At 46.2% G+C, this 15,139-nt stretch overlaps 1 protein-coding gene across 1 annotated transcript in view; it reads left to right on the top strand.

Annotated features, from left to right (window-relative positions):
• Positions 1-14,914, top strand: part of Plek2 (pleckstrin 2) — an 18,417-nt gene extending 3,503 nt beyond the window's left edge. Inside the window, exons 2-9 of the mRNA XM_052185589.1 lie at positions 2,872-3,036; positions 6,150-6,331; positions 7,478-7,569; positions 7,832-8,019; positions 8,230-8,331; positions 10,287-10,370; positions 12,473-12,551; positions 13,184-14,914. Of these exons, the coding sequence (XP_052041549.1) occupies positions 2,872-3,036; positions 6,150-6,331; positions 7,478-7,569; positions 7,832-8,019; positions 8,230-8,331; positions 10,287-10,370; positions 12,473-12,551; positions 13,184-13,311 (1,020 nt within the window). The 3' untranslated portion in view covers positions 13,312-14,914. The remainder of the gene's footprint in view (positions 1-2,871; positions 3,037-6,149; positions 6,332-7,477; positions 7,570-7,831; positions 8,020-8,229; positions 8,332-10,286; positions 10,371-12,472; positions 12,552-13,183) is intronic.
• The last annotated feature ends 225 nt before the right edge of the window (positions 14,915-15,139 follow it).

The following is a 15,139-nucleotide window of genomic DNA, read 5'->3' on the forward strand; positions in this document are numbered from 1 at the left end:
AGAGGGTGCCAAAAAGAAAAAGACTCCAGGAGTTCTGGAGGCTGGTGGTCCAAGACTCAAGGTCCTGGTAGGGCCATGCTCCCTTGAAGCCTGCAAGGACCCCAGTTGCTCCTCTGGCTTCTGGCCAATACCCTTGGCGTTCCAATGACTTGTAGATCCGTCACTCCAGCCTCTGGATGCTCCGTCAGGTCACGTGGCATGGCCATCCCTCCTGTGAGTCTTTCCTCTGTAAGGATTCCTACCAGTCATATTTCACATTGGATTAGTGTCTGCCTTAGTGTGATGTGACCTCATCTTAGTTCGATAACGTCTACAGAGACTTTATTTCCAAATAAGATCATATTCATGAGTATCAAAAGTTAGAATGTCAATGTTTCTTCTGGGAGACATAGCTCATCCCACAATAAGTACCAACTCTTCTTTTTGTAGGGTGTAACTGTCAGTTTCTTCATCTTTATTTTATTTGTTTATTTACTTCTTTATTTTAAAACAACATATAGACCAGGCTCACCGTATAGACCAGGCTGCCCTTGAATTCACAGAGATCTACCTGCTCTGTCTCTGAGTGCTGGGATATAGAGCTACCCTGCCTGGCTGTTTCCTCATCATTAAAGCAGGAGTAGAGTATCCTCCTTTGAGAAGCATCTCCAGCTGTTACATTTTACATTCTGTGCTTCTTTAGTCTAACCATTGGGGAGCAAGCTCTTCTCCTGGGACCCCGTTCTGTGCCCTAAAGGAGCTGGCCTCTGCCCCAATCCGTGATTTACAGACAAGAGGCCTGAAGAGAGAGGGTTCTCCATGCGTGGGGACTAGTGTTGTCTAGGTAGGGTGGGGACTGGGTTTATTTGGACCTAGACTCACTTTGCCTGTGTGAACTGTGGCTTATCTATGGAGTGAGGTGCGAGAGTTTTCCACAGGCCTCCTGGTGAGGTGCCTACCACAGTCTCATTGCTTCATTTACTTGTTCTAACACACTGTGGTCAGAATGATTGTTTTATTGAGACAGGTTCTCCCTGTGTAGCCTCAAATCTGTGACCCTCCTGTCTCAGGTATGATTACAGATTAGAGTGTCACTAAGCCTGACCAGACTGACAGACTGATTGATTAATTTTGAGAGTCTTTAATCCAGGCTGGCTTTGAACTTATTATGTAGCTAAGGATAACTACACAATCCTTAACGTCTGACCCTTCTTCTTCCACCCGCTGAGGGCAGGCATGTGATACCAGGCTCAGTGTATGTAGTGCTGGGGATGAACCCAGGACTTCATGTGTTAGGCGAGCACTCTGCCATCTGTGTGACATCCCCAGCTCCAGAGTGATCTTTCTAACCTGAAACCCCAAGCTTGTTCTGCTTCTGCTTAAAACCTTTCAAGGTATGAAGATCAGACTGACAGAGAATGGGAACCTTTGCCTGCCAGGAACCCAGTACTTCCCATCCATCCCTGCCCCATGGGCCTCAGTGGCCAAGTCATGTGGCACCATGCAGATGCCCCTTAAGGGGAAGTACTGTGGCGGTTTCGGTGCTGGGGATCAAACCTAAGACCACACAGACTCGGCCAGGGCTCGATAGCCAGGCCAGGCTACATCCCCACCCTCCTCTTGCCTGCCTTCCTCATGTGACTAAATAGCTCATCATGTTCGATTCCCAGCAACAACACGGTGGCCCCCACCCATCTATCCCGGGATCTAAAGCCCTCTTCTGGCATGCCGGACATGCATATATACAGATAGAGCACTCATATACATAAAATAAATACACCAATCTTTTAAAAGAGTTTTTGCTTATTTGAATTGGTTTACTTTACCACTGTAAAAACAGCATATCCTTTCCTGGGTATTCTAATCTATGCCTATAATCCTAGAATTTAGAAGGCTGAGGCCAGAGGATCATAGGTTCAAATCCAGCCTGGATAAGACCCTGCTGTCTTTAAAACAAACAAACAAACAAACAAACAAACAAAAATGTTTGAATGCTTTCAATTCAGTGGTGGAGTACTTTTGAGACTGGTTTGATTTCACCACCATACACCCTCAAAGAATTGTTTATAATATATTTTTAAAATTATATATTAGGGGTTGGGGATGTAAGTTCAGAGTGCTTACCTTGCATCCCTGGTGCCTTGGCTTCAGTCTCTGCGCGCGCACGCACACAAACACACACACACACACACACACACCATTAAATTGTCTTTAAAATGCTATTTATTCATTTATTTAGTTTTGGAGACAGGGACTGGAACCCTCTATGTAGACCAAACAAGTTTTGAACTTACATACATACCTAATACCTACACAATACATACATACAACATACACACACATACCCTGTCTAAATATGGACACACAAACACACATGTGTATCTAATATACACAATACATACATATACATACATGCCCTGTCTAAATACATACATGTATACATGCATACAAACATAAAGACATGGTAAAGGGAAAGACTAGAAGGAAACCCCAGATGTTAGCAATGGCTGTCTGGTATTAAGAATTATAGGTGAGTGACTATTCTTTATATTTTGCAGTTTCTCTCGGGCTTTATGACTTGGTCCTGGGATGTATAGCGCAGAGGTAAAGCACTTGTCAGACCTGGGTTCGATCCCTACCACTAGGGTGGGGGCGTTTATAGACAGAACAAAAGCCAATAGGAAGTAAGGCCAAGGCCAAATGCTTTTCCCCCTCCAGAAAAGAAGAGCCTGGTGGAGAGGCTGGCGGCACCATCGCCGCTCCCTCCTTCACCGTACGCCGACTCAGCTCAGTCTGCTCTCGCTTTAGTCCTGGGCTTCCTCTCTCTAGTGCAGTGTCCTCCCATGCATCACCCTCACCATCGGGATTTCCTGTCTGTCTGTCTGTCCACAGGGCCACATTGTCCACAACTGGAAGGCACGATGGTTCATACTTCGGCAGAACACGCTCCTGTATTACAAGCTAGAAGGCGGCCGGCGAGTGAACCCGCCCAAGGGGAGGATCGCCCTCGATGGCTGCACCATCACCTGCCCCTGCCTGGAGTATGAAAACCGGCCGGTGAGTGGGCATCCCGACGCTTCGTCCCCCGTTCCAGCCACCTTGCCCTTTTGTTATCACTGAAAGGTCTGGGTTCGAATCCTGGCTGTCCTATGAACTGGGGCAAGTAGTTAGACCTCTTTTGGTTCTCACCTGTTGTCTGTAAACTGCGATAAGATAATCATGTGAAGATGTTCCACATGTTGTGATGGGGCTGAGAAAGTGTTGTAGGGGTCAGGTACCAAATCAAAACAAAGCCAGGCGACACTGGGTGTTATCAAGGGCTGTCTCTTAGCAGCAGAAGCACAGGTGAGATTTTTCTTTATACTTTGCTGCTTCCTTCAAGATTTATGACCAGGAGTTGGGGGCATAAAAGGTGAGAAACTATGCTGTCTTGGGGGTCAGTATGATGCTTACAATCCTTGAGGGGTATATGTTTCAGAAGTGAGTCAGCTTTGACCCTACCATCAAAAAAGATATGTGAGGGCCCAGGTGTGGTGTGGTGGCACACACCTTTAATCCCAGCACTTGTGGGACAGAGAGGTGGGCTCTTGTGAGTTCACGGCCAGCCTTGTCTGTATAATGAGTTCCAGGATAGCCAGGACTGCTAGTGTATGTGCCCTTTAAAAAAGTTAATGGTGCCAACAGGTGGTCTAGCTATTAAAAGGGCACTTCCTTCCCTTTCAGTAGTTTGGCTGCCAGCACTCATATCAGGCAGTGCAAACTGCTATATTGTAGTTCCAGGGGATCTGGTGCCCTCTGCCCTCTATAAGCACCTACAAGTAAGTGGAGCACACAAACACACCACACACACACACACATACACACACACACACTCTAGAGAGTGGGGGAGGGAGGGAGAATTTTAAAGCAAGTCAGGCTGGGACTGTAGTGTAGTCCAATGGTTAGAGCACTTGTCTTGCGGTTCTCCTCACCAGCAACACACAGTAATTGAAACTATTTGGAGTCCCAAATGGCAGTGTAAATATGAGCATCACTATGGGTTGTCTCCTTCCAGTACAGTCTCAGGAACAGGGAGCCCCAGGAGTGAAGACTAGAAGGGAGTGCTCACCGACGTCGTAATGGGAGATTGTCTGGGGCCAGAGGGAGGTAATGGGGAGCTACTGAAGGTTTTAAATGAGAGAATGGATTTCTGAAAAGTCCTTTTAGATGCCGGGCATAGTAGCTCACATCTGTAATCCCAACACTCAGGAGGCTGAGGCAGGAGGACTGCCAGAGCTCAGGAAGTTAAGGGCAGCCTAGACAACATCACAGTTCAGAGGTTTAGCCCTTTCTCATCACGGCAGGGAGCGCAGGCAGACATGGTGCTGGAGAAGGAGCTGAAGGCTCTACATCTGGATCAGCATCAGCAGGAAGAGAGACTCTGGTCATGGCATGGGCTTCTGAAACCTCAAAGCCCACCCCCAGGGACACACTTCCTTTAAGACCACGCATCCTGATTCTTTCAAATAGTGCCACTCCCTGGTGGCCAACGATTCAATTTTATAAGCCTATGGGGACATTCTTATTCAGACCACCACACCACTTATCAAGAGTCCGTGAAGTGTCTGTCAGTGGAACCATCGAAGGGCGCTAAGTGTATGCTGAGGTGACTTCACATCCTCTTCCCCTTAGAATCTTAAGACGGAGTGCACATTAGGCATGGTGGTGCACACTTTTAATTCCAGCACTCAAGAGGCAGAGGCAGGCAGATCAAGGCCAGCGTGGTTTAAAAAGCAAGTTCTTGGATAGCCAGACCTACACAGACCTTACGTCAAAACCCCAAAGCAAAGGACCTCACCCTCCAAAAGACTGAATACAACATCTAAGCACATCTAGATAGATGGCTGTGTTTGTTGAACTAATCTTGAGCAATGGAGAAAGATTGACAGATGTGTCAGATGGTTTTAAAGAGGAAATCCTGGTTTCTTCAGTGGTACTCTGGGTATCACTGAATGAATCCTTAAACTCATAGGCTACATTCTAGATCTGTTGCCCCTTAATACTTATGAGGGTGAATGGGGAACATGGGTACCGTGGAGATGAGAAAGCTTGAGTTTCAGTTTCCAAATGGGAAACAGCCTAAATTCCTGGAGATGTAAACTTCGTGTTAATTTTACATGAGATTGTCACTTGTATGACTATTTCATAGTATTTGTTTGGTTATTTTGTATTGAAAAAGATTTTGAACAACCAACAGGTTTTCTAGAAACAAGTCATAAAGTCGTAAAGTGTGTGTGTGTGTGTGAGATATTGATATGTTTGGTGTGTACTTGGCCTTTCTAGTCTCTCCTGAAACCTCTTTTCACAGAAACGAGTTCAAGCCAACCTCCTTTGATGCTGTCAAGTGAAATCTAACCTAGTGAAACATCTTCATAATGTCCCTTGGGACAGTGAGTCAGCCATGCCTTATTCCCCATATTTAGTGTTGATTTAAATGAAGGCTATTAACTTCAAAAGCAAAACAAGTTGGTTGTGAATATGCTGGTGGCCACAATTAGATTTGGCGTATCTAAGAGAGGCTCCTGGCTTTGGTCCCCACCACTGAGGCAGAGGGCCTGATCTACTTCTTATTCCAGTCAGAGGATTCAAAAGCGGCCTACAGCACAGACTGTCTGCCGAGTCCACCGTGTCAGCAGCCGCTCACAGCCTCTGCATTCCTAGCTGCTCAGGAATGCAGTACCTCTCTCCCCACCTGGTCCAGGAGCAGAATCTTCCATCCTCGGTGGGGTCCATCCACTGAGCATGCTGACCAAGGGCTGAGCCTCGAGCAGAGGGCAAATCTTTTGGAAAGGAGCTGAAGCCAAATCAAGAATGAGTGAAAGACTTGGAGACACTTAATCTGTGACCACAAGTGAGGCTGTGGTTCCAGAAGGAGTCAGAGCCACAATGTTGGGATATACTCTGCAATACTCTGTGTAGAAGGGAAAGGTTGCTTTAGGAGGCCATGAGCTCTTTGTCTCGGATGTATCCACATCAACGTGCACAGCCTCACTTGCAGCAGGGGCTGGACACTAGGCACCCCTGAAAGTGTGGCCTGGGTCCTCTCTGGCCCTGTCCTTCCTGCTGCCAGCAGTCCCTGGACCGATTCTCCCTGAGTATTGATTGGGCTGTCCGGTTGTCTATTCTCACAGCTTCTCATTAAACTGAAGACCCAAACCTCCACTGAGTACTTCCTGGAGGCCTGTTCTCGAGAGGAGAGGGACTCGTGGGCCTTTGAGATAACAGGGGCTATCCATGCAGGGCAGCCGGGGAAGATCCAGCAACTCCACATACTGAAGAACTCCTTCAAGTTGCCCCCACACATCAGCCTGCAGTGAGTGCTCCCTCTGCCTGCCCCTGACTCTGCCCGGACTCCCCCCCCCCCCCCCCCGCGGCCTCTCCTGCCTGTTTCCTGGGGAGGGAGACCCTCTAGTGCTGCACAGGCTATTCAACCATTGTGCTTCAGGGCCAGGCCGTTTTCTCTGTTGTGGTCATGCTCTGTTGACCGGCTGGAACTTGCTTCATGTAGTAACCTCTTAGGACCTCTACTAAGTCATTCTACCTCAGTAAATGAGGTAGAGGCCACCATTCCACTTTAGGCGGAGTGCTTAGAACTAAGTCAGGCCTCCTTTGACAGCTCAGTGTCAGGTAATGGTCACCTGTTTGGTGGGATCCCTCATTCAACGAGAAAACACTGAGTACCTCACAGTATGTACAATTATCATGTATCAAGTTTAAAAGGAAAAAAGGAGACAGTTATTGAGTGCTTGCTGAGTGTCATGCATCGTGTCATTTTCCCAGCAGAGGTAAATGAGAATAAACAAAGTCTCAAGGACCTTCTAGCCCAAGACAAACCTAGAGATCTGTCATTGGCAGCAGCAACTGCCACACCAGGTCACGTCAGTCAGTGATGGAGATGATGACACTGGTCAGAGATATATGAAAGGTGTTTCCATCATGGAAATATCCTATAACCTCACAGGCAGCCACACTGTTAGACCCATCAAGGTGGCATGTGAGTCTACTCCTGGACTCATAAAGCCCCACCCCGGCCTCTGAAGTTTACTCTGTGCACCGTCTGCGGGTCTGCATCCCTGCTAAGCCCGGGGTGATCACAGGGTGGAGCAGTTAATAAGTTGGATTACAAAAGGGGTGAAACGGAGGGGGTGCTGGAGGGGTCCAGACAAACTGTAGCAATTCGTAGGGAGCCACACGGGCTGCTGCCGTTACTGCACGCTCTGTGTTTTAAACTGCCGCAATTGTTTAGTTTGATGTCAACAGTAATAGTTGCCTAGTGTGGAAATATCCGAACACTTAGATGACCAAGGAGAGAGGAGCCTTTGAAAACCCTGTGTGTCGGATTCTGTGTAACAAAAGCCCGTCTCGGTGGTGTGTGTCATACCATTTGTCCCTTGCTTTAGACCATGAACTGTAGGTGACAGTGTGACCAGGCGCCTTTCTTTGCCTTCCTTCCATGTAGTCGAATTGTGGACAAGATGCACGACGCCAGCAGTGGAATCCGGCCGAGCCCCAACATGGAGCAGGGAAGCACCTACAAAAAGACCTTCCTGGGTGAGCCTGCCTGTCCGGTGGAATGCCTGCCCCGGGTGGGAGACCTGGGGCATTAGTGCCTGGAGCTCAACCAAGCTCATCCAAGCAGCTCATAATGGGGGCAGAGCTTCCTGCTAAGAATTGGGATGGCCTGTGAGGACCACCTGTGGGTATGGTATCAGCTCTGCACATTGGGTGTAACCATCACACCTGAGGTAGAACCTGAGGCCCACGGTATAGCTGGCTCATGGTCTGACAGGCATTGGTCCTTGTGCTCACACAGGCTCCTCGCTGGTGGACTGGCTCATGTCCAACAGCTTTGCAGCCAGCCGGCTGGAGGCAGTGACCCTGGCCTCCATGCTTATGGAAGAGAACTTCCTCAAGCCAGTAGGGGTGCGGAGCCTGGGAGCTATTCGCTCTGGAGATCTGGCTGAGCAGTTTCTGGATGACTCCACAGCGCTGTACACTTTTGTAAGTTAGAGGCTGGGTTCCCCCTTGCCATGTGGAGAGAGAGGAAGCTGTGGTAAGGGCGGGAGCCATAGGGAAGGCCCAGAGTATGGGGAACAGCTATCCCGAGGGGACGAGGGACTTCTGTGTTGACGAATTTTCCGCCTTGGCAGTCCCCACGCCCTGGGCCTGGGGTACTTTTGTAGTAAGTGTTTGCTTTTCCCTTCCCACTAGGCCGAAAGCTATAAGAAGAAGGTAAGCCCCAAGGAGGAAATCAGCCTCAGCACCATGGAGTTAAGTGGCACTGTAGTCAAACAAGGCTACCTATCCAAGCAGGTATGACTGCCTTCGAGCAGGAGGAGATGTTTGAATCATACTTGGAGGAGACAGGAGTGAGCCCAGAGGGAGGCAGGGGCTGAGGATACTGGGGTCTTCCTTATTGGTGGGACCCACAGAAACAGAACCTCCCCTTCCCAGACACAAGAAGCAAGCCAAAGTCTTGCACATTTACACATACCAGACCCAAGAATTGTTCTGAAAAAAATATATATACACACAAGTAATTGTTACATTGTCTTCGTTTGGGTTTTATTTCTGGGAGGAGACCCTGCATGACCATGACTACAGTAACTCCTTTTGCTTGTTTTTGCTTTTGGCTTTTGAGACTAGGTTTCTCTGCGTAGCTCTGGCTGTCCTCGAATTCACTCTGTAGACTAGGCTTGTTTCAAACTCAGAGATCCAGACCATGGGAGCTCTTAAAAGGAAAACATTTGTTTGGGGCTGACTCGCAGTTTAGTCCTTTGTCATCATGGCCGGGAGCTTGACAGCGTGCAGGGAGACATGGTGCTGGAGAAGGAGCTGAGAGTGCTCTATCTTGATCTGCAGGCAGCAGAAGGGGATTGTTTGCTACACTAGGCATAGCTTGAGCACAGGAGACTTTAAAGCCTGCCCCAACAGTGACACTTCCTCCAGCAAGGCCACGCCTACTCCAAGGCCACATTCCCTAATGCCACTTTCTATTGGCCAAACATTCAAACACATTCTGTGGGTCATACCTATTCAAACACCATACACATTAAAAAGCAACTTCTATATTATTGCCTGATTTTTCATTTGTCACCTTCCTGATGAGCATAGGTCTCCATCCGCCCTTAGGTTATTATTTACCATAGAAGTTATGGTCTACCCCAAAGGTCCTGCTGCTGCTGCTGGGCCTGAGAGCAGCACTGAGGAAAGAAATGAGACCCTGCATGAGTGGATCAGGGATGAGAGAGACCCTGAGTGCTGAGGAAGTTTTGTGATCTTGGGTGTGAGTTCAGAGAAAATTTCTTTCATGCTCTCTGTGTTTACACTTTATCATATATTGTATCATACACTATAATTGATCCTTTTTCTAATATAGAATATTACATTGATTTCCTCTGTGTATACCTGTAAAGTACACAAATATACATGTAGCTATAGGGTTGTTTTTGGACCAAGTTGATCCTTAAAATGTTCACGATCTTGGGTGCACTATAGCCTGTGAACTTCTGGTCCAGATGACACTAACTCTGTCCTCCTCCTTCTTTAAAATTAAAAATTATTTAGTACTATTATTCTTTTTTTTAAAAATTTTATGTGCATGGGTGTTTTGTCTGCATGTATGTGTATGTGGTACCTACAGAGACCAGAAGAGGGAATCAGATCTTCGGGGTCTGATGGTTGCAAGCCACCATGTGGATGCTGGGAACTGAACCTGAGCCTTTTTTTTTTTTCTCTCGAGACAGGGTTTCTCTGTATAACCCTGGCTGTCCTGGAACTCACTCTGTAGACCAGGCTGGCTTCGAACTCAGAAATCTGCCTGCCTCTGCCTCCCAAGTGCTGGGATTACAGGTACTACCTGGTGAACCTGAGCCTTTTTTCAAGAGCAGCAAATGCTCTTAACTGTTGAGCCATCTCTCCAGCCCCTCCCCGTTTTTGTTGTTGCTGATTAGTAGTGGGCATTGAACCCACGACCTGTGTGCCTCACAACCTTACAGCTCAGCTATAGCCTCAGCCACTTGGTCCTTTTATTCCTGAGTGTGGGGGGTAACACACCCCTTCTTTTAGTGCTAACTCCTATCTCTCTGTGCACTAATACAGTGCCACCAAACAGGGATTGTGTCACTGTAATCCTTGAGTTTCTTGGAAACTCTCGCTGGAAGGTGATCCCATCCGAGTAGTCTGGCTTGTTGGGGTTTTGTTCCACGGGAAAGGGAAGGAAATGTAGAACCATCACCAGTGAGACTTGAGCCCTTTTCTTCCTACAGGGGCACAAGAGGAAAAACTGGAAGGTGCGCCGATTTGTTCTGAGGAAGGACCCAGCTTTCCTGCATTACTACGACCCTTCCAAAGTGAGTGACCTGTGTCCCTTGGGGCTGTACTTCTTCTGAGTCCAAGCAGACTGGGAGCCTGGTGTGTGTCCTCTCACACACCCCGCATGGCTCCGGGCAGGCCATGCTACACTCTCATACAGTTGTCTGCTCAGTGTGTGGCCCTCTGTGCCCACTTCCTACAAGAGGATTGTCATCATTTTGTGAAAAAGCACCTTTTACTTTCCCCAAAGCCCACTTTGTGGGCAAGGTGAGGGGTACCCATGAGACTTCAGCCTCTTCCACCCTTTCATCCAACTGGCCCCCAAACTGGCCCCCTCAGCTTTTCTTCACCTTTGTAAACATTTTAATGTATTTAATTTACACAGTACGTTTTGTGTCAGGAGTTGCTGCTCTGAGTTTCATGAGCATACTACCTCATGCTGAGTTAATCTAATTCTAATCAAAAGAAGAAAAATGGCTCTTTAGCTGTGGTGTTCAACCTTATCTTTGATATCTGTTTTCTGTCAGGACCCCTTAGCTTCATGGAGGAAACTTCTCATTCCTTGCCTTCTTGGTTGTTAGGGTTTCCACTGCTGTGAGGAAGCACCATGACCAAAGCAATTCTTTTTTTTTTTTTTTTTTTTTGATTTGGTTTTTTCGAGACAGGGTTTCTCTGTAGAGCCCTGGCTGTCCTGGAACTCACTCTGTAGACCAGGCTGGCCTCGAACTCAGAAATCCGCCTGCCTCTGCCTTCCAGAGTGCTGGGATTACAGGCGTGTGCACCACCGCCGGCTACACCAAAGCAACTCTTATCAATGACACCATTTAACTGAGGCTGGCTTACAGCTTCAGAGGTTCAGTTCATTATCAAGGTGGCAGCACGGCAGAGTTCAGGCAGGCATGGTGCTGGAGAAAGAGTTGAGAGTTCTGTAGCTTCATCCAAAGGAAGCCAGGGACTTCCTGAAGAGCAGCTAAGAGGACGGTCTCTGCTGCACAGGGCAGAGCCTGGGCGTAGGACTTCAAATCCTGACTACACAGTGGCACACTTCCTCCAGCAAGGCCACACCCATTCCAACAAGACCACACCTGCTAATAGTGCCATTTCCCAAGAGCTCAACTTACTCAAACCACCACACCACCAAGCACAGGGAAGATGAAGGCCCAAGAAGAGAGATAGGAGAGCTGACTGAGGAATCAAACCCTTGTGTCTCCAGAGACCCTGGTGCTGCTACTAGCCATGTTGCCTTTTTTTTTCTTGTAGCCTGGGGTAGCTTCGAACTCACTATGTCACCAAGGATGGTTTTGAATGCTGGAACTATAGGCGTGTGCCACTATCCTAGATTGAACTCAAAGTTCTGTGTAGGCTAAACAAGCATGCTGAGCTATACTCCTAGCCACACAGATTGTGTTTCAAGCAAGGAAAATATCAAATGTATAAGCACAGGTTTTGGATTTAACTCTGAGTATAACCTCAATGACTTTGTGCCCCTGATGAGTCCAGTTTGCTATTAATTTGCTACCATGCTGTGCCTTTATGCTCCCCACTGCTGTGCTAAGTCTATCCCAGTACCCAGGATCTGTTTCTCAAGGCCTATTTAGTCTCCTGTTGACACAGCCTGCTGTAGAATCCTACAGAGCTGGGTCTCTGTGTTGTTTCCCTTCTCTGGTATCAAAGTCAAAACCTCTGCATTGTTACTTAAACCTCTGCTTTAGTTTTTGTTTGCCGAAGCCACCATTTAGTATTGATTATTAACAGAAGGGACCAAGGGGGTAAGGCTCCTGGTGTGTAAAGTTGCTCTTTAACTATCCAGATACCATAAACCCAGTTTTGTTTCATACCAAGCACATTACTAAAGTCTTACATAACAATGTCCAATGTGCAGGAATACCCATTATCACCTATTGACAAAGGGTAAGGAAGCATGCTTCTGGTAGAATGTTGGATCAGTCTGGTAACTTAATGGCACTGCTTATGAAGAGGCCCAAACTGCCTTACTGATAGAAGTTACTTGGGCCCAAGTTCAGCTTCCTTTCTTGTAGATAATTTGAAGTGCTCTACAGGTCAGCCAGTTATTGGAGGATGTCCTTTTTTTTTTTTTTTTTATGTTCATGAAATTATTGATCAGTCTCTTCCTCCACAGGAAGATAATAGGCCAGTAGGTGGGTTTTCTCTTCGTGGTTCCCTTGTGTCTGCTTTGGAGGATAATGGTGTTCCTACCGGTAAGCTACAACTTTTGCTCTGCCTTAAAGATCTCTGGGACCATCTGCATGTTATTGATGCCCCTGGGAGGAAACCCTGGGCAGGACTTTCCTCAGTCAGACAGTCATGTAATTTTTGAAGCCCATTTGAAAAACAAAGTAAAAGGTTACATGGGATGTTCTTGCTGTTTCAAGAACCAACAGAACAATCCTTTCTTTTGATATTCTTTCCGCTCAGCTTCTGTGCTGATGGCCTGTAAGCTTCTATTTAAGATACAGCTAAGGGACACTGTTTTCATGTTAAAGAATGCTTTCATTTTCTATTGGCTCTGATTTTACAATCCCTAGCTATGGTAGGAAGTAGTAACATTTCTGATTTGTGGGTATAGAAATTGAGGTTGAAAACCAAAGTAAACATCAAATTATGTGCCTCTTTTAAACATCAATTTAGGGGATTCTTTGATGTGAAACTGTAGGTCTATGAGCAGCACAGGGGCAAGCAAGCAAGCAAGCTGCAAACTTTCAGAATAACCACTGGCAGACCTTATGGCTACAGGGGGTGGAAATACTGTTTTTGCCTTAGTCTCGTTCAGCTTCTTCGAGCTGGAAGTTGACATGGATAGTTAATACGTTTCTTCCCCCGCCGTGTGTAGGAGTTAAAGGGAATGTCCAAGGAAACCTCTTCAAAGTGATTACGAAGGATGACACACACTATTATATCCAGGCCAGCAGCAAGGCTGAGCGAGCAGAATGGATTGAAGCTATCAAGAAGCTAACATGATCTAAAGGAGCAGGACCAGGATCACCGTTGGATACAGATGAGACTTCCTGGAGAACTGGAATACAAGATATTGGGCTGGGGATGTGGCTCAGTGGTGGAGGACCTGCCTGGCAATCCTGAGGCCCTGGGTTCAATTCCTAGTACTGTTAAAAAAAAAAAAAAAAAAAAAAAAAAAAAGACTTTACCATTGTACATTTTGCAACGCTTTGGAGTGAGACTACCCATGGTGGCTCCTCAGATGACAGTGGGCATGCAACTTCCTTCTGCCTTCCTATGACCAACTTTAGAAGCTGGGCCAGCTGTTAGGTGGGCAGCGTCTTGACTTTGCTCTTCAGGACAGAAGTGTCTTTGGAGACCACAGTGGTACCTCTTTCTCTGCTGGAACACTAACTCTAGCTCTGCTATATTAAATACTCAAGACAGCTCTCTCTCAACTGACTTCAACAACTCAGTATCTCAAGGATTAATAAAGATTGACATCTGTCTCTGGCTTAATAGGTCAACCTGTAAGGCCTTATGTTTTACAGAAGCTGGTTGTGGAGAAATTTCAGGTGATCTGTCGCCAGGATGATGTTTCTCACTTTAAAGTGGGGATGCTGACAGATGACTGTTCAGAGGATACTGTTTGTCCTGTACTGTAAGACAGCAAGTATCACAAGTTGCAGATGCCATACTCTCTTGAAATCTGTCACATATTTTTTAAAAGGCAGAAATACAGCTTTTCTATATAAAATGGACATTTAGAAAGACATGGAACATGAGCTCTCTAAACGAGAAAGATACAAATGGCAAAAGTTAAATTAAGGCATAAAACTTTGCTCTAAAAATGAACATTAGCTGAAGTTAAGAACATCCCCAGTTGGGGGTTAAAGTGAAAAGTCTGTATCATACAGTGTTTTTATAAATATTTTTTTATTAAATTTATACAGTGATCTGGCAGTTATGGCCAGGATTCATGCCAAGGACAATGGCTCGGACTTTAATAGATAAAATACATAACTTACATTTAAGGGGAATGGATATTTCTAAAGTGCCTAAGTAAAAACTTTTCTTAAAATAGATTTCCTCTTAATGTCTGGAATATCTGACCCCGTATTCGGAATCCCAAGAACATGTTTTTTTCCCTTTATTCCTTACTTTGTAAGAGACTGCCTTTTCAAGCACCATTTTTTTTTTTTCCATTTGGCATCTTTCCAGGTTTAATGTACCTAGAATTACTTTTAGAATGTTGACAGGTGCTTATCTGAACTACACTACATTTGGCTTGATAGCTTCCTGCTTCCAAACAGCCACAGCCGTGCTTCCCATAGCTCTGGGTGAGATGAGGATTCTCAAGGATTCTAAAACAGAAGAGCACTGGCTTGAGACAAAGCAGTGAAGCCGGCAAGGTCGAGACCCAACTTTTTTCATGCCTACTCACTGTAATTGTTCTGGATGTAAAAAAACAAAACAAAACAAAAAAAATACCCAGGACACAACTGGGCTGGTGTGTGGCAGCGGAGTAGTGGCCCAAAGATCAGCACATCTCCTTAACTTTGAACATCTTGAAATAGCCACCCCCACAAAAAAACTGCCAACCAAACCAATCAAACCAAACCAAACCTTGTAAAACCCAAAAAGCTTGAACATATTCATGAGAATTGATTATAAAACTGACTTTAAAAAAAGAGAAGTTTCAATGTTTCTTTTTAGTCACTTTCAATTCACTGATGTTAGGAGTGATAAAGTACTATTGATTTTGTTGTACAAATCAAGGACCGTATGACTAACTGAAGGAAGAAGGAAAACAGAACTGTTAGCATTTTTAATAAGGCTTTGGTGGGAGAAG

Source organism: Apodemus sylvaticus, chromosome 6 (assembly GCF_947179515.1).
Source record: "Apodemus sylvaticus chromosome 6, mApoSyl1.1, whole genome shotgun sequence".
Taxonomy (NCBI): Eukaryota; Metazoa; Chordata; class Mammalia; order Rodentia; family Muridae; genus Apodemus; species Apodemus sylvaticus.